The sequence below is a fragment of the Chrysemys picta genome, chromosome 13, assembly GCF_011386835.1.
Source record: "Chrysemys picta bellii isolate R12L10 chromosome 13, ASM1138683v2, whole genome shotgun sequence".
NCBI classification, from domain to species: Eukaryota; Metazoa; Chordata; order Testudines; family Emydidae; genus Chrysemys; species Chrysemys picta.
Window position 1 is genome coordinate 19176233 of NC_088803.1, and position 18754 is coordinate 19194986.

Below are 18754 nucleotides of genomic sequence, written 5' to 3' on the forward strand. Positions count from 1 at the left end.
AAGCCTTGAGTGCAATGAATGCGGATGTGCAGGGGGGTGGGGATGCTGGAAACAGGCTATAGGTGCTGGCGCTGAGTTCCCGTCCCATTGATGATCTCCCAGGGGCCTTGACGGCACTGGGAGCAGGTGGGTTTGGAACGGGAGGCGGCCAGCCCGGGGTAACGAACACAGGACAGCGCTAGCACGGACAGGACAGGTTGCAGTTCCAACAAGACTCAGCTGGCAGGGTGAGGATGAGGATATCCCCCGAACAGTCACTCGACCGGCCGACATGGGGGTGAGCTACAAACCGCCAGGTCAGCCCCAGGGTTCAGCTCAGAGACAAACCACCTGCTTCCCTAGCCTGAGTTTGGTTGGGCGTGCCAAGGGAGCCGACGGGATCTGGATTTGAACCTGGTCCTAACTCCTGTAGGCCCCCTGCCTTGTTGCTCATGATGGTTGGGTGCTGCCCACGGCTCCCCTGAGCGGAGCAATAGCTGGTGGCAGGGAGATGGGGGGGAGGGGGAAGCACAGCCCCTTTGCAAAGCAGGCCCTATGTCAGGGCATTACCTTAAAGGAACTTTTGCCCTGTTTCGGATCCCCTGCACAAAGCATAGTGGAGGCGTTATAGTAACGATAGATCTGGTCAGGATTCCTCAGACACACATAATCCTCCAGCACCTCCACGTCCACCTCCTGGAGCACATCTGAGCCCTTTGCACTGCGGGCGCTCATCCGGTCCCAGCCGGCGACACTGCACATGGCCCCGGGGTGCACGCCCTGCCAGGCGCTGGGCAAGGGGATGAGCCCCACCCATTCATTGAGCCTGGCTCGGTGCGCCAGCTACAAAGACAGGACACGAGGCTCGCGGTCAGCGAGAAAGTCAGTCATGGATGGGCCAATCCAAGAAGAAAGCAAAGCAGGAGGTGACCACTGGGAGTGGGGTCATGGGATAGGGGCGGTACCTGCAGCAGGGTGAGGTCCCTGGGGGCGGGGTGATGGGATAGGGGCGGTACCTGCAGCAGGGTGAGGTCCCTGGGGGCGGGGTGAGGGGATGGGGGCAGTACCTGCAGCAGTGTGGGGTCACTGGGGGTGAGATGATGGGATGGGGGTGATACCTGCAGCAGTGTATGGTCACAGGGGGCTGAGTGATGGGGGGGCTGGTACCCAGGGCCGGCGCAACCCATTAGGCGACCTAGGCGGTCGCCTAGGGCACTACAATTTTGGGGGCGGCGACAGCAGCGGTATTTCGGCGGCGGGACCTTCCGCCGCTTCTGTGGGGGCGGCATTTCGGGGCGGGACCTTCCGCCGCCTAGGGCAGCAGAAAAGCTGGCGGCGCTCCTGCTGGTACCTGCAGCAGCATGACATCATTGTTAAAGGAGTACATGTCATATTGCGGGTGGGGGATCCGGCGATGCACAGGAATTTCTTGTTGGCTCCATTCCCACAGTCTAAGGTTATGGACTCCCAGCTTGACAGTGATGTAGCTAGAAAAGTTAAGGGGAAAGCAGGAGTCCTTAGGGGCGGCGGCGTATGCACAGTGATAGACGGGCCCAGGTGGGTCTCACTCAGGAATACTGCTCTTGGGGGCTGCGACATTTTAAGAGCATAAGTGCAGACATACTGGGTCAGACCAAAGGTCCATCTAGCCCAGTATCCTGTCTTCTGACAGTGGTCAACGCCAGAGGGAATGAACAGAACAGGTAATCATTAAGTGATCCATTCCCTGTCGCCCATTCACAGCTTCTGGCAAAGAGAAGCTAGGGACACCATCCCTGCCCATCCTGGCTAATAGCCATTGATGGACCTATCTTCCATATAGTGCCTTAGTTGTCTCTTTTCCAAGCTGAAAAGTCCCAGTCTTTTTAATCTCTCCTCATACAGAAGCCGTTCCATACCCCCTAATCATTTTTGTTGCCCTTTTCTGACCCTTTTCCAATTCCAATATATCTTTTTTGAGATGGGGCAACCACATCTGCACGCAGTATTCAAGATGTGGACGTACCATGGATTTATATAGAGGGAATATGATATTTTCTTTCTTGTTATCTATTGCTTTCTTAATGATTCCCTGTTCACGTTTTTGACTGCTGCTGCACATTGAGTGGATGTTTTCAGAGAACAATCCACAATGACTCCAAGATCTCTTTCTTGAGTGGTAACAGCTAATTTTATATGTCTAATTGGGATTATGATTTCCAATGTGCATTACTTTGTATTTGTGAGGTCCCTTTGAAGCGCTTCGCAGTCTGCCTGGGATTTAACTATCTTGAGTAGTTTTGTATCATCTGCAAATTTTACCACCTCACTGTTTACCCCTTTTTCTAGATCTAGGCCCCCGGTCCCACCTAGCTGAGTCAGAGCCCACCCAATAAAGATTCATTCCTCCCTTGGGTCTTTGGGCATCTTGCGCATTGCCGGCTCCAATCCAGCCCAAGGGCCAAGGGTGGGGTTTGGGGGACTCGGGATGGGTGGGTTTCTTACCCCTGCTTGTCGTTGCAATGAGCTGCTGTCAGCACCACATCGTCCCGAATCAGGACCCCCCCACATGTTTTCACCCCTCTCCACATTGCTATCTGCACATAGGCCATGTAGGGTCTGGAGTGGGGCCGGGCTTCCCATCCCCCGATGATCTCCCCTGGCAGGGAGATGGGGAGGGGTGAAAATCATCTGCTTTGAGACAATGTGAGGTCGGAGAGTGTAACCAAGGACCCCAGCCCTAACCCTACACCTAATCAGGAGCCCTGATCGGCCTGTGGACCCAGACAACCCGGCCTCCCTCTCCGTTCTCTCCAGATCAGCCCTCAGCACCCCAGCTCTCCCCTCCCCCTGGATCGGCCCCTCACTCTATCCCCATCCCACTATATATCTATGGATTCCCACCTGGACCTGTGCACTCATCCATCCCTGATCTCTGTGGGCTCCCCCTCCCTGGGGCTCCTCCACCCCACCCCCCCCGAGCCCACTTCGGACCAACTCACCACGCTGAGCCCCGGGGAGCAGGAGAAAGGCCACAGGGAGCAGGACCAGGATCAAGAGCTGCATCCTCAGAGCCATCTAGGGACAGACACAGAGCTTCTGCCTCAGCCCTGGAGGTTATATGGACCTGGGAGGGGAGGGCAGGGTCTGGCAACCACAAAGGCAGTACCCGGTTTCTTGGAAACCCCCACCTGGATGGACCAGGGGTGGAAATGCCCCTGGGAGAAGTCACAGCCATGCCCACATGCCCTCTGGTGCCCAGTCAGCCTGGCTGCGGATGTGGCTAACTCTGCTCCCCACCCTTCCTATAAGTGTGAGAAACGCCCTTGGGCTTTTCTGCACCTAGATTCACAGGCCACTCAATTTGATTTGATTTGCACCTTAGCTCCAACTGGATTGTTGCTGATTCAAGCTCCCGGCCACCTGGTCTCGTCTTGCTTTAGCCAGCGAGGTCGAAGAGCCCCCTGAACTCAGAAACCCCCTCCCCACTGAGGTTCCTACAGATGGGGGCTGAGTCCCCTCTTTGCCTCCGATCACCTCAGGAGATCGATCCCCTTGGAGCTCTTCCCGCCAGGCTGGGGCTCCAGACCTTGACTTCCTCTGGTTGCTCCTTCCAACTTGCCAACTTCCTGAGTGAGGGGTGGACACGAGAGCTGGATACAGTCTCCCGGTACAATCTCACCAAGGCCATGTCCAGAGGTGACATCCCCTCCCGCCCCCCCACTCCTACTCGATATCCCCTGGTGTATACTCCCACAGACGGCGTCTGCCCGCTTAGCTCCTGCATCGCACTGGGAGCACATGCTGGGTCAGTTTCCACCATGACCCTAAGTCCCTTTCAGAGTCCTTGCTCTTCAGGATACAGCCCCCGTCCAGTTGGCATGAGCGACATCCCTTGATATCTGACCTTGCATTTGATTGGTTTCAGATGTCTGTTTGATTGAGCCCAGCTCACCAGGCCACCCAGATCAGTCCATAGCCGTGAGACATCCTCCCTGTTCTTTATCACCAATCTCTCGGTCCGCCGCAGACTTTACCAGACTCTTACCGGCCCCCAAGGATGACAGCAGGGTCACTGAACACGGCCTGTTCTCCACGAACCCGTGTCATTAAGAATATTCCCCTCTTTTATCAAACACTTATTGATAAAGTCCAACCTCACCCATTGCACTGTTTCACTTTGGATCCCTGTCGTGCAGCTGGGATATCTAATGGATGAGGGGGTGGGATGAGTCCACCAGATACATGTAGACCTGCGCGTCACCACATGCACGCATTGCAGAGCCATTCTAGATGCATGAACGTCCAACTAAATACATGTAAATTCAGGTTAGATTCATTTTGATTGAGGCAGTTCCATTCTAGATCTATCCATATTCACACGAAGAGTCATTCTAGATCAATGCACAGCCACTCTAAAGCCAAGTAGATCCTTGTATGTCCATTCTAGACCCGTCTCCCCAGCCCACCCACTGGCTGAACCCTGCTGGTAGTTACAGCAGGTGTTGCTGATCTGAGTGTCCAATTTTATAGACTTCTATAATATCTCCATCCCTAGTCATCCTAAACTGAACTATTGCAGTCTTTTAAAATCTCTCCTCATGAAAGCTGTTCCATACCCCAATCATTTTTGTTGCCCTTCTCTGCACATTTTTCATTTCCAATCCATTTTTTGAGATGGGGTGACTAAAACTGCATGCAGTATTCAAGGTGTGGACAGATCAAGGATTTATACAGTGGGATTATATTTACTACTTAGTTCTGCCTTGAGTGCAGGGACTGGACTAAAAGACCTCACAAGGTCCCTTCCAGTCCTATATTTCTATGATTATGATACTTTCTGTCTTATCTATCCCTTTCTTAATGATCCCCAACATTCTGTTCGCTTTCTTAAATCCCTCTGCACATTGAGTGGATGTTTTCTGAGAACTATCCACAATGACTCCAAGATCTCTTTCTTGAGGGGTAACACCTAATTTAGAAAGAACAGGAGTACTTGATGCATCCGAAGAAGTGGGTTGTAGCCCACGAAAGCTTATGCTCTAATAAATTTGTTAGTCTCTAAGGTGCCACAAGTACTCCTGTTCTTTTTGAGGATACAGACTAACACGGCTGCTACCCTGAAACCTAATTTAGACCCCATCATTTTATATGTATAATTGGGATGTTTTCCAATGTGCATTACTTTGCATTTATCAACAATAAAGAACAGGAGTACTTGTGGCACCTTAGAGAATAACAAATTTATTAGAGCATAAGCATTCTATGACAGACCTGCGGGTGGCTATATTACAACAGAAAAACTTCAAAAACAGACTCCAACGAGAGACTGCTGAGCTGGAATTGATATGCAAACTAGACACAATCAACTCAGGATTAAATAAGGACTGGGAATGGCTGAGCCATTACAAACATTGAATCTATCTCCCCTTGTAAGTATTCTCACACTTGCTTCTTATCAAACTGTCTGTACTGAGTTACCTTGATTATCACTTCAAAAGTTTTTTTTCTCTTACTTAATTGGCCTCTCAGAGTTGGTAAGACAACTCCCACCTGTTCATGCTCTCTGTATGTGTATATATATATATCTCCTCAATATATGTTTCACTCTATATGCATCTGATGAAGTGGGTTGTAGCCCACGAAAGCTTATGCTCTAATAAATTTGTTAGTCTCTAAGGTGCCACAAGTACTCCTGTTCTTTTTGAGGATACAGACTAACACGGCTGCTACCCTGAAATTTATCAACAATGAATTTCATCTGCCATTTTCCTGCCCTGTCACCCAATTTTGTGAGATCCCTTTGTAATTCTTCGCAGTCTGCTTTGGACTCAACTACCTTATAAGTTTGTATCATCTTAACACTTTGCCACCTCACTGTTTATCCTTTCCCAGATCATTTAGGAATGTAGACTAGGATTAGTCCCGATACAGACCCCTGGGGGACACCACTATTTAACACTCTCCATTCTGAGAACTGACCATTTAGTCCTACCCTTTGTTTCCTATCTTTTAACCAGTTACTGATCCCTGAGAGGATCTTCCCTCTTATCCCATGACTACTTACTTTGCGGCGAACAGCAGAGGCTAACAGCAGGAGTTTGCCTGGGAGTTCGCGTGGGGAGAGCGCACTGAGGCTTTCATCTGCAGGTTTCTCCGAGTAGTTCCTGCAACAGTTGAGGAAGCTCCTAAGAGGACGGTGATATGGAAGGTGAGCGATCAGCTGTTGTAACCTGCACAGGTTGTGCCATGTTTGTCTTTCTTCCGCAGGACAGAAGTGACTTTGTCTGTACAAAGTGCAAGCTGGTCTCCATATTGGAGGAGAAGGTTCGAGGGCTGGAGAAACAAGTATCGACTCTGTGTTGCATAAGGGAAAATGAAGATTTCCTGGACAGACGTCAGGAGATGCTTCTACGGCCACAATGTTCTGAAGATTCAGAGCAGGCGCAGCAGGGACAGAAGGATTGTGAGGAGGTTTGGCAGCATGTGACCTCCAGAAGAAGAAAGAGGAGCGTCCATGCACCAGCAATGGAGATACAGGTGAGCAATCGTTTCCATGTTCTCTCTACAGGTGCTAATGCGGAGAGTGGACTAGATTGCCCATCTGAGGGAAGGGAGCAGAAGGAGACTCCACCGATTGGAAGGCAAAAGATGCACTGTCCTAGGGATGCGGGTTCCACAACCACCACTCCCAAGAGGAGGAGGAGGGTGGTGGTGGTCGGGGACTCCCTCCTCAGGAGGACTGAGTCATCTATCTGCCGCCCTGACCGGGAAAACCGAGAGGTCTGCTGCTTACCAGGAGCTAGGATACACGATGTGACGGAGAGACTGCCGAGACTCATCAAGCCCTCGGATCGCTACCCCTTCCTGCTTCTCCACGTGGGCACCAATGATACTGCCAAGAATGACCTTGAGCGGATCACTGCAGACTACGTGGCTCTGGGAAGAAGGATAAAGGAGTTTGAGGCGCAAGTGGTGTTCTCGTCCATCCTCCCTGTGCAAGGAAAAGGCCGGGGTAGAGACCGTCGAATCGTGGAAGTCAACGAATGGCTACGCAGGTGGTGTCGGAGAGAAGGCTTTGGATTCTTCGACCATGGGATGGTGTTCCAAGAAGAAGGAGTGCTAGGCAGAGACGGGCTCCACCTAACGAAGAGAGGGAAGAGCATCTTCGCCAGCAGGCTGGCTAACCTAGTGAGGAGGGCTTTAAACTAGGTTCACCGGGGGAAGGAGACCAAAGCCCTGAGGTAAGTGGGGAAATGGGATCCTGGGAGGAAGCACAAGCAGGAGAGCGCAAGAGGGGAGGACTCCTGTCTCATGCTGAGAAAGAAGGACGATCATTGAGTTATCTTAAGTGCCTATACACAAATGCAAGAAGCCTGGGAAACAAGCAGGGAGAACTGGAAGTCCTGGCACAGTCAGGGAACTATGATGTGATTGGAATAACAGAGACTTGGTGGGATAACTCACATGACTGGAGTACTGTCATGGATGGATATAAACTGTTCAGGAAGGACAGGCAGGGCAGAAAAGGTGGGGGAGTTGCATTGTATGTAAGAGAGGAGTATGACTGCTCAGAGCTCCGGTATGATACTGCAGAAAAACCTGAGTGTCTCTGGATAAAGTTGAGAAGTGGGAGCAACAAGGGTGATGTCGTGGTTGGAGTCTGCTATAGACCACCAGACCAGGGGGATGAGGTGGACGAGGCTTTCTTCTGGCAACTAGCAGAAGTTGCTAGATCGCAGGCCCTGGTTCTCATGGGAGACTTTAATCACCCTGATATCTGCTGGGAGAGCAATACAGCGGTGCACAGGCAATCCAGGAAATTTTTGGAAAGCGTAGGGGACAATTTCCTGGTGCAAGTGCTGGAGGAACCAACTAGGGGCAAAGCTTTTCTTGACCTGCTGCTCACAAACAGGGAAGAACTAGTAGGGGAAGCAAAAGTGGATGGGAACCTGGGAGGCAGTGACCATGAGATGGTCGAGTTCAGGATCCTGACACAAGGAAGAAAGGAGAGCAGCAGAATATGGACCCTGGACTTCAGAAAAGCAGACTTTGACTCCCTCAGGGAACAGATGGGCAGGATCCCCTGGGAGAATAACATGAAGGGCAAAGGGGTCCAGGAGAGCTGGCTGCATTTTAAAGAATCCTTATTGAGGTTGCAGGAACAAACCATCCCGATGTGTAGAAAGAATAGTAAATATGGCAGGCGACCAGCTTGGCTAAACAGTGAAATCCTTGCTGATCTTAAACGCAAAAAAGAGGCTTATAAGAAGTGGAAGATTGGACAAATGACCAGGGAGGAGTATAAAAATATTGCTCAGGCGTGCAGGAGTGAAATCAGGAAGGCCAAATCACACTTGGAGTTGCAGTTAGCAAGAGATGTTAAGAGTAACAAGAAGGGTTTCTTCAGGTATGTTAGCAACAAGAAGAAAATCAAGGAAAGTGTGGGCCCCTTACTGAATGAGGGAGGCAACCTAGTGACCGAGGATGTGGAAAAAGCTAAGGTACTCAATGATTTTTTTGCCTCTGTCTTCACGCACAAGGTCAGCTCCCAGATTGCTGCACTGGGCAGTACAGCATGGGGAGAAGGTGACCAGCCCTCTGTGGAGAAAGAAGTGGTTCGGGACTATTTAGAAAAACTGGACGTGCACAAGTCCATGGGGCCGGATGCGCTGCATCCGAGGGTGCTAAAGGAGTTGGCGGGTGAGATTGCAGAGCCATTAGCCATTATTTTTGAAAACTCATGGCGATCGGGGGAGGTCCCAGATGACTGGAAAAAGGCTAATGTAGTGCCCATCTTTAAAAAAGGGAAGAAGGAGGATCCGGGGAACTACAGGCCAGTCAGCCTCACCTCAGTCCCTGGAAAAATTATGGAGCAGGTCCTCAAGGAATCAATTATGAAACATTTAGAGGAAAGGAAAGTGATCAGGAACAGTCAGCATGGATTCACGAAGGGGAAGTCGTGCCTGACTAACCTAATTGCCTTCTATGATGAGATAACTGGCTCTGTGGATGAGGGGAAAGCAGTGGATGTGTTATTTCTTGACTTTAGCAAAGCTTTTGATACTGTCTCCCACAGTATTCTTGCCACCAAGTTAAAGAAGTATGGGCTGGATGAATGGACTGTAAGGTGGATAGAAAGCTGGCTAGATCGTCGGGCTCAACGGGTAGTGATCAATGGCTCCATGTCTAGTTGGCAGCCGGTTTCAAGTGGAGTGCCCCAAGGGTCGGTCCTGGGGCCGGTTTTGTTTAATATCTTTATTAATGATCTGGAGGATGGTGTGGACTGCACTCTCAGCAAGTTTGCAGATGACACTAAACTAGGAGGCGTGGTAGATACACTAGAGGGTAGGGATCGGATACAGAGGGACCTAGACAAATTAGAGGATTGGGCAGAAAAAAACCTGATGAGGTTCAACAAGGACAAGTGCAGAGTCCTGCACTTAGGACGGAAGAATCCCATGCACTGCTACAGACTAGGGACCGAATGGCTAGGTAGCAGTTCTGCTGAAAAGGACCTAGGGGTCACAGTGGACGAGAAGCTGGATATGAGTCAACAGTGTGCTCTTGTTGCCAAGAAGGCTAACGGCATTTTGGGCTGTATAAGTAGGGGCATTGCCAGCAGATCGAGGAACGTGATCGTTCCCCTTTATTCGACATTGGTGAGGCCTCATCTGGAATACTGTGTCCAGTTTTGGGCCCCACACTACAAGAAGGATGTGGAAAAATTGGAAAGAGTCCAGCAGAGGGCAACAAAAATGATTAGGGGTCTGGAGCATATGACTTATGAGGAGAGGCTGAGAGAACTGGGATTGTTTAGTCTCCAGAAGAGAAGAATGAGGGGGGATTTGATAGCAGCCTTCAACTACCTGAAGGGGGGTTCCAAAGAGGATGGAGCTCGGCTGTTCTCAGTGGTGGCAGATGACAGAACAAGGAGCAATGGTCTCAAGTTGCGGTGGGGGAAGTCCAGGTTGGATATCAGGAAAAACTATTTCACTAGGAGGGTGGTGAAACACTGGAATGCGTTACCTAGGGAGGTGGTGGAGTCTCCTTCCTTGGAGATTTTTAAGGCCCGGCTTGACAAAGCCCTGGCTGGGATGATTTAGCTGGGAATTGGTCCTGCTTTGAGCAGGGGGTTGGACTAGATGACCTCTTGAGGTCCCTTCCAACTCTGATATTCTATGATTCTATGATTCTATGCTTAAGAGCCTTTGGTGAGGGACCTTGTCAAAGGCTTTCTGAAATTCCAAGTACACTATATTCATTGGATCCCCCTTGTCCACATGCTTGTTGACCCCCTCCAAAGAATTCTAGTAGATTGGCGAGGCATGATTTCCCTTTACAAAAACCATAGTTGATTCTTCCCCAACAAATCATGTTAATCTGTTTGTGATAATTCTGTGTTTTACTATAGTTGCAACCAATTTGTCTGGTACTGAAGTCAGCCTTACTGGCCTGTAACTGCCAGGATCGCCTCTGGAGACTTTTAAAAAAAATCAGTGTTACATTAGCTATCCTCCAGTCATCAGGTCTGGCTGATTTAAGCGATTCGTTACATACCAGTTAGTAGTTCTAAGATTTCATATCTGAATCCCTTCTGGTCCGGTGACTTATTACTGTTTAGTTTATCAAATTGTTTCAAAACCTCCTCTAATGACATCTCAATCTGGGACAGTTCCCCAGATTTGTCACTTAAAAAGAATGGCTCAGGTGTGGGAATCTCCCTCACATCCTCTACAGTAAAGACTGATGCAAAAAATTCATTTAGTTTCTCTGCAACAGCCTTGTCTTCCTTGAGTGCTCCTCTAGCACCTCGATCGTCCCGTTATTAAACCTTGTAGTAATGCGTGGGGCGGTACCGGTCCCCTTCATGCAGGATCAATGTAAAGAAGCCATTGCAGCTGGGTGGCTGAAACAACAGCAGTAGCATTCAAAACACAGTCACATGGAAAAGCTAGAGCAGAAGCAGCTCAATGGATTTCCCAGGCCATGATCGCTAAGGGCTTTGCTTGGTGACATAGGTTTTATCTGTGCACGAGGGAGAAGGGGAGGAGAGAAGGCCAAGCAGACAGTAACAGAAGTGCCAGCTGGAAAGGCTGGCTTGGACAGCAAACGGAAGCACTGTCTGCAGCTGTGTTCAGGGAAACAGGACTTCTGTATCATCTTTGGAAATAAATTAGAGTGCATCCCAGAAAATACCCCTAGTGGAAACAAATGGCAAGGGCTTGAGCTTTGGCGCTCTTCTAAAGTCAAAAAGAGACAGACTATGTCTAATTACAGCCCAGGGGCTGGGGGATAAACTCAGGACTAAATATACACAGTCCCCTTGATGCACAGTGGAGCACTCATTTGTCAGGGGGAATGTTTGCACAGAAATCCAGAGGAGAACACAGCCTGTCTGCAGTAACTAAGTCTTTAATTATTTACCCCCATGGCTTATTATTGCATTAGGACAGTGAGGCAAAAATTTGAACCAGGGTTTCCTGATGGAAAATGGGGATTTGTGAAATATAAAATTTCCACAAAAGAATGATGCCAGCAGAAATTTCCATCAGGAAAAGCAAAGTGAAACACACAAGGAACGGTGAGACCCCAGGGGACAGTTCAAAGAGGTGTCAGCCAAGGTCTTCCAAAGCAACAGATCAACACTTGTATTTTACACAGGCAGTGTTCTGGGACTCCTTCTCCATTGTTTTCTGAGGTATGAAATGAAGGCCAGGACTACAGCCAGAGTCGGTAGCAATATAACTATTAGGATCAGAGATGCAATTTTACCTCTACAGTTATACCAGTACAACCGTGTGCATGGAGGCAGTTATGCCCACACAGGAATAACCTATACTACCCCATGCTACGGGACCCAGACCCACATCCCAGGCCAGGCAGCTCCTGTCTGGTCTCCAGAGCCCAGCCAGCCCTAGTTAGGGTGACCAGATGTCCCGATAAAATCAGGACCGTCCCGATATTTCGGGGTGTGTCCCGCGTCCCGACCAATCTTCGGTCGGGACACAAATTGTCCTGATATCCGCTCGCAGGGACTGACTCGCCTTTTTTTTTTTTTTTTTGCTCCCCCCCCCCCCATGTGTCCCGATTTTTTCTTTCCCTCATCTGGTCACCCTAGCCCTAGTCTCCATTTGACTCAGCCCTCTCAGCTTGTACATGAGCACGATGGTTGTTCCCAGGCACCTTTCCCATTCCTCCCCTAAGAACTGTGGGACCCCCTAGCAGTGAAGGCCCTGCACTGCCCTCCCGGACGCCTGGATCCCGTTCCCATCTTTGTGCTGGGACCTGCACAGCCATCCCAGACTCCTCGCTCTCCTTCCCCCTCCCTGCCCTATGACCTGTCAGACCCTCCCTAAGGATGAGCACCCTGCACTATCCTCCTGGACACCTGGCTCCCATTCCCTGCCTGGTCTCGCCCACCGTATTGGGAGCTGCAAGCACTGGGGACAGCACTGACTGTATGAGGACAGTCCAGCCTCTGAATCCCCCCTCAGCCCTAGCACCACCATTGACCAAGCGACCCCCCACCCCCCTTCCCCAAACAGCAGCGATTGACCCACCAGCTGTTTATTGCAAACTGGACAAGGCTGTATACAGGGTTGGGGGGAGGGAGGGGGGCTGCAGTGCAGCCAAAAACTACAATTCCCATCAGCCTTTGCTGCAGAACCCCAGCTCCATAAAGTGCCAGGAGCTTGGAAACAGCCTGAATGCACTGTCAGCGCAGCACGGATGGCAGTGGGGCAGGAGGGGTCACAGTAGGGCACCCTCCCCCCGAGAAGGACTGGGAGGGAGGATTTCTGGAGGGGCTCAAAAGGGAGCATTCCCACTCAGAGAAGGGGGCTGGGGAGGCTAAGAACAGGGTGAGTCCCAGCAAGAGGCTGGGGAGTATTGGGGGGGACACTGGGGAGGACTCATGAGGGACCCCACAAAGTTCAGGCTAAGACAGCCAGGAGGCTCAGAGCTGGGCTGTGGGAGCCAGAGATAAGGGGTCTCTTGGGGCTGATCCCCCCAGAACAGGGGCATCCCTGGGGCACTGGGATCAGCCCCCCCTCAGCCACTCAGGACACGATGTCCTGCAGGGCAGAGGGCAGGTCGGGGTACATGAAGCAGTAGCCACTCTCCAGGGTGCGTTTCGGCGCCACTCGCTGGCCCTCCAGCAGCATGACGGCCCGCTCAGCACCGAAGACATCCCGCACTGCCCAGCTGGGCAGGGGCAGCAGGGTCGGGCACCCCAGGGCCGAGCCCAGCTCCTGGGCAAAGTCGACGTTGGAGGTGCCAGACGAGGCCGGGGAGACCCCGTTGAGAACCCCATGCACACCCTCCGTCTCCAGGGCGTGGCACACGACACCGGCCAAGTCCCGGATGTGGATCCATGGGAAGGGCTGGAGGCCAGAGCCCACGGGGCCCCCCAGGCCAAGCCGGAACGGCCAGAGCATCTGCGAGATGGCACTTCCACCCTTCCCCAGCACCACACCTGCAGGAAGAGGAAAGTCAGAGAGAGACTCCGGAGCCAGCCAACCACGCCTCCCTCTCCGAGCTAGCCAGTCTCCCAGTCCAAGCCTGCCTTGGGGCCAGTGCCCCCTCGAGGGGAAAGGGTCCATGCCCCATTCCCTGCCCCCCCCAGCCAGCCAGCAGCCCCCCTCCCCCTGAGCCAGCCACAGTCTCCCAGCCCAAGCCAGCCTTGGGGCCAGCATCACCTGGAGGGGAAAGACCCCGTGCTCCATTGCCCCCCACCTTGAGCCAGCCAGTCCCCACCCTGGGGCCATATGGGAGCCAGCATCCCCTAGAGGGGAAAGGCCCTGTATCCCATTCCCCACCTCCATGAGCCAGCTAGTCCTTGCCCTGAGGTGAGATGGGAGCTGGTGATCCCTAGAGGGGACAGGCCCCATGCCCCGACGCACCGGATCTCACCACAGCCTGGCGCGTGCTGTCCCCGGGAATTTTAGCTGCTGCCTCCCAGGCGCTCAACAGGCGTGAGAAGAAGTCGAAGTCACCGCCGGGACTCTCCTCGGTGTACTCAGCCATGGGGCTTGGGCGGTAATACCCTGCCGGGCAATGGGCAGGGAACTGTAGTGCCAGCCAGTGCGCATAGCCCTACCCCTCATTGATATCCCTCCCTCTTCTGTAGCAATTGCATCTGGTGACGGGCAGAAACACTACTATTTTCCCTCCCACTCCAATGTCAGAAGTGCATTGATGTCATAGGAGGCTGGGCTCCATTCTCTTACAATGCAAATTTTCTTCTCTCTTGGTGGCAGAAGGACAGTTTCACAGGATGTTGTGTTTGGCCAGGGGACTATTTTTCCATCTCTTCCCAATGGTGGAAGAACATCAGCATCACCAGAGGTTGTGCTTTGTCCTTGACCTACAAGAGGAGGGACTATTTCCCCCCCCCCTCTGCAGCGGAAGGATCACAATGTGTCATGGAAGACTGTGCTGCACCCCAGGCCAATTTTCCCTTCTTCCTAGTGCCACAGTGCCACATAGGGCTGCACTTTGTCTTGCACTAGAAGGGGGGACTGTATATCCCCTCAGTGGCGGAAGGATACATGTTGTGCAAAGTGTGCTCTACCCAGGGCCTATTTTTCCCTCTCTATGCAATGGTGGAAGCACACTCTTTCCACAAGGTGCTGTGATCTGTCCTCTCATGATTGGGGGACTATTTTCTCTAAGTGGCGGAAGCACACCAGCGCCAGCGAAGGCTGTGCAAGGATGATGCACCACAGGGACTATTTTCTCTCCATGGCAGAAGGACACAATGCTGTTATGGGAGGTTGTGCTGCACCTGGGGACTATTTCTCCTGTCCCCTCAGCAGTAACTTCCAGAGGCCACACTCTGCCTTGTCACTGCCCAGGGACTATTTCCACCTGGTGGAGGGATACCATAGGACAGGATGGCATGAGTTGCACTCTGGCCATGCACAATAAATACCTACGCCGGTGACGAGGACCCAGGAGCGGGGCAGCCTTTCGGCCTCAGCGATGGCCCTGGCCAAGGTCTTGGTGGTCTCCACCCGGCTGGCAACCACAACCCTGTGGAAGGCATCATCCCACCTTCAGGGGGAGAGAGCACAAAGGGGTCACACTCAACCACCCCACCCCCATTCTCCTCTGCCAATCGCAGCCCAACAAGCAGCTATTTATACCATACCATGAATCCCACTAAATCTTCCCCCAGAAGTAATGGCCCAGGAGGAGAAAGGTTCCTAGCAGAAGTTTCACATCCTGACCAAGTCCCCTCTGATGGTACCTAAAGGAGAGCAACCCATTCCCCTGCACTCCCCCAGGGAGTACAGGGGAGTGACACAAATCACCACACCCCAGAGCAATGGGAGGCAGGACTCTCTCCCCCGCACACTCCTCAGATGTAGGTGGGAAAAGGCTCCCTGTCCCAGGGAGAGTGGGGGGAACTGTGAGTATTTGGGAATGGCAGTGGGGTGTCTGGAAGATGCTGGTTCCACTCTGTGGGAGACAATTGGGTGGGTGTCTAGTGTAGGTGTGACAGGGCTGCTAGCATCAGTGTCACAAAAGAGGCCAGATATTGGGCAAGACTATTTATACCCCCACTGGTGCACTCTCCTAATGCTTCCCCTTGGAAACAAGAATTCTGAGAAGAAAGGTTCCTAGTGACAATTATGTTTCAACCCCCAATTCATCCCCAATTTGCAGAACACAACCCTTCCGTCCTGCCCCACCTCCACTGCATTATGGGTAGTACAGGAGAACAGGGAGAGACTGAGTCATCCCCATTTCTGTCCTTCACTGAAGGGACGCCACATAGGTTGTTACAGGGATTATTCTCCCCTAGCATGCCCAAAGCCCCGGACACACCTGCGAAGGGGGTTGAGAACATTCTCACCAGCCAAGTTCACCGCAGCATCACAAGGGGGCAGGCCGGAGCGGGACAGATCATCCTGGGGAGACAGGAAAGAAATGGTATTCCACACAGCTCAGTCTCCCCACTAACCCCTAAACCCTGCCAGTCCAGTCTCCCCTTATCCCCTGGATCAGCCCCTCACTCACACATGCCCCTAGTTAATCTCACTCTGTTCCGCTGCACTAAGTCAACTCCTTCCTGACCCCTGCAGGCTGTGCCCTGGAGCATGAGGGTGGATGGCTCTGATGTCACCTGGCACAACAGGAGGGATGGCTGGAGTGATGCCACTAGGACCAGCCTGGAGTCTTAGGGCTGAGCGCTAATTCCCAGGACAGGGAGCGAACCTCCCCATGGGCCAGTGGGCTCCTAACCCCCTGCACCTCTGTGGCTGCCCCATGAGCCCAATATTATTGGAGTCACTCCCCTTCCGCAATCACCTACCCAGTTGATCCGATCAGGCCCTGGATGGCGAGAGACATGGGTCACCTAGTGCCCTCGACTCCTCAACAGCTGGGTCAAGGCTCCGCCCACAAAGCCGGTCCCACCTCCTGATTTAAATAGATACTTTCAAGCATTGGTGCCCGTCACTCCCGACCCACTGCCAGCCCAGCCCTGGGCTCTCCCTTGCTCTTCTGGTGCCCCATACTCCTGACCCGCAGCCTCCTACTAGCTCAGCCCTGGGCTCCCCCCGTTCTGCCGGTGCCCCTCACTCCCAACCCACAACCCCTGCTAGCCCAGCCGTACCAGTGCCCCTCACTCCTGACCCACAGCGCCTTGCTCCCCCCGAGCCAGGGCCAGCTCCAGGGTTTTGGCCGCCAAAGGATCCAAAAAAAAGAAAAAAAAGAAAAGCCGTGATCAAGATCTGCGGCGGCAATTCGGCGGGAGGCCCTTCACTCCGAGCGGGAGTGAGGGACCATCCGCTGAATTGCTGCCGAATAGCTGGACATGCCGCCCCCTCCGGAGTGGCCACCCCAAGGACCTGCTTGCCAAGCTGGTGCCTGGAGCCGGCCCTGATGGGACGGGAACTCAGCGCTGGCACACGTTACCTCTTTCCAGCAGCTCCACCCTGCTGCACATCTGCGTTCATTGCGCTCGCTGCTTCATCGCCCTGCCATGAATAAAAATGAAGTTACAAAAAAAAAAAAATGCTGGCGCTTGGACTGAAAATTCAATGTGAGCGTTGACCTCCGGAGCCGATGCTGCGTTGGCCCAGGCTTGGGAGGGAGTTCGCCCTGACAGGGGAAGGCTGGGACCCAGGACACCTAGGTTCATTGATTCCAGCAAAACAGGGAGCGGGAGGGTGTCGGGGGGAATGCTCCCTCCCCTTCAGGGCAGGAGGAGCCCTGTGGCTGGGACCGAGATGTGAAGGGAATCACCAGGAGAAAAGCAGCCTGAGCTGTCCAGATTCCGGAGCTGGCAGGGAGATCTGTGCGTGGGCCAGGGCTGGGGTCTCCACGCTGTGGGCTGGTGCGGCCTGCTCAGCGCTGCCCTGGGCACAGGGGGCATGCGGGGAGGAGGCGGGGGTGAGAGGCTATGGCCAGGCTGCTCCCACGCCCCAGCTGATTGTGCTGCACAGCCCCACAGGGGATCCAGGTGGGAGGGGTGGGTTGTAGGACATCCCCCAGGATGCTGCAGCCTCCTTGTGGTGCTTGGCTGGGATTGCCGCGGTTCACTCAGGGGTTGGCTTCTGGGACAAACGTGGGACAGGATTGACACAGTCTCTTCTAGCCATGAAAAATCCATCTACCCCCAACCCCATCCATTCCCTATCTATGCATCTCCATCTATCTATCTATCTGCATCCATCTATCTATACATCCCCCATCCCCCTCCATATCTGTCTATCCATCCTCATCCCCATCTACCTAGCTATCTCCCTAGCCCCATAAACACCCCTCTGTCCATTGGTATCTGTCATTCCCCCTCCCTGTGCTATGTCATCTCTAGGAGGCACCGGCCCCATTCTGCCCCCAGGGCAGGGACTGGCTGGCTCGGTAGAGCTGATAATCAGAGACACTCTTTCCCCCCATTGGGGGGGTCTGTGGCCAGCGGGGCTGTCACAGACTGGGGGCTCTGGTCTCTCTGACCCACATCGCTCCCCCAGCTCACAGCACCTCACCGGGCAGGGGATAGCTGAGAAGGACCAAGGGACCTGTCAGGGTTTTCTCCCCCTCTGAACTCTGGGATACAGATGTGGGGACCAGCATGAAAGACCCCCTAAGCTTATATTCCACCAGTTTAGGTTAAAAACTTCCCCAAGGCACAAATTCCTTGTCCTTGGACGGTATCACTGCCACCACCAAGTGAGTTAGATAAAGATTCAGGAAAAGGACCACTTGGAGTTCTCATTTCCCCAAAATATTCCCCCAAACCCCTTCACCCCCTTTCCTGGGGAGGCTTGAGAATAATATACCAACCAAATAGGTAAACAAGTTGAGCACAGATCAGACCCTTGGGTTTTTAGGACACTAAAAACCCAGTCAGATTCTTAAAAACAGAACTTTATAATAAAGAAAAAAATAAAAGAAGCACGTCTGTAAAATCAGGATGGAAGGTAATTTTACAGTGTAATAAGACTTAAAACACAGGATTCCCCTCTAGGCAAAACTTCAAAGTTACAAAAAACAGGACTAAACCTCCCTCTTAGCATAGGAAAAATTCACAGGCTAAAACAAAAGATAATCTAATGCATTTCCTTGCTATTACTTACTATTTCTGTATTTTAGATGTATCATTCAGTAGGAGCTGGATTACTTGCTTGGTCTCTCTCTTTGTCTCAGAGAGAACAACAAAGAGGACAAACAAAACCTCCCCCCCGCCCAGATTTGAAAGTATCTTCTTTCCCCATTGGTCCTTCTGATCAGGTGCCAACTAGGTTAATGGAACTGATTAACCCCTTACAGGTAAGAGATTCTG

The 18754-nt window shown here is 52.3% G+C and overlaps 2 protein-coding genes across 6 annotated transcripts; both read right to left on the reverse strand.

Moving 5' to 3' along the window:
- Positions 1-537: 537 nt before the first annotated feature.
- LOC103306770 (cathepsin G-like) lies at positions 538-2570 on the reverse strand. The gene is made up of 3 exons (XM_008175831.4): positions 2464-2570; positions 1331-1466; positions 538-822 (listed from the first exon to the last, which is right to left on the reverse strand). The coding sequence occupies exons 1-3, from the start codon at positions 2568-2570 to the stop codon at positions 538-540; spliced, it is 528 nt and encodes a 175-aa protein (XP_008174053.4).
- A 9942-nt stretch (positions 2571-12512) lies between these two features.
- LOC101952459 (epimerase family protein SDR39U1-like) lies at positions 12513-18659 on the reverse strand. 5 transcript variants are annotated; one of them, XM_065565576.1, is made up of 7 exons: positions 18549-18659; positions 16885-16946; positions 16280-16386; positions 15793-15875; positions 14894-15015; positions 13863-14006; positions 12513-13435 (listed from the first exon to the last, which is right to left on the reverse strand). In XM_065565576.1, exons 6-7 carry the CDS (start codon positions 13984-13986, stop codon positions 13020-13022), a joined length of 540 nt encoding a protein of 179 aa, XP_065421648.1. In that variant the 5' UTR covers positions 13987-14006; positions 14894-15015; positions 15793-15875; positions 16280-16386; positions 16885-16946; positions 18549-18659; the 3' UTR covers positions 12513-13019. The 5 variants fall into 5 exon arrangements, with proteins under 5 accessions (XP_065421648.1, XP_065421650.1, XP_065421651.1 ...); XM_065565578.1 differs by lacking the exon at positions 16280-16386 and having other exon boundaries at positions 15821-15875; XM_065565579.1 differs by lacking the exon at positions 16280-16386 and having other exon boundaries at positions 14894-14994.
- Positions 18660-18754: the final 95 nt, after the last annotated feature.

Excerpts from the sequence above, each read along its gene's own strand:
- LOC101952459 (XM_065565578.1), bottom strand. The coding sequence starts at position 13,986 with ATGGCTGAGTACACCGAGGAGAGTCCCGGCGGTGACTTCGACTTCTTC. Across the intron at positions 13,436-13,862 it reads CCAGGCTGTGGTGAGATCCG|GTGTGGTGCTGGGGAAGGGT; the intron begins GTGCGTCGGGGC and ends CTCTTCCTGCAG.
- LOC103306770 (XM_008175831.4), bottom strand. The coding sequence starts at position 2,570 with ATGGCCTATGTGCAGATAGCAATGTGGAGAGGGGTGAAAACATGTGGG. Across the intron at positions 1,467-2,463 it reads CATTGCAACGACAAGCAGGG|CTACATCACTGTCAAGCTGG; the intron begins GTAAGAAACCCA and ends TAACTTTTCTAG. Across the intron at positions 823-1,330 it reads ATGATGTCATGCTGCTGCAG|CTGGCGCACCGAGCCAGGCT; the intron begins GTACCAGCAGGA and ends CTGTCTTTGTAG.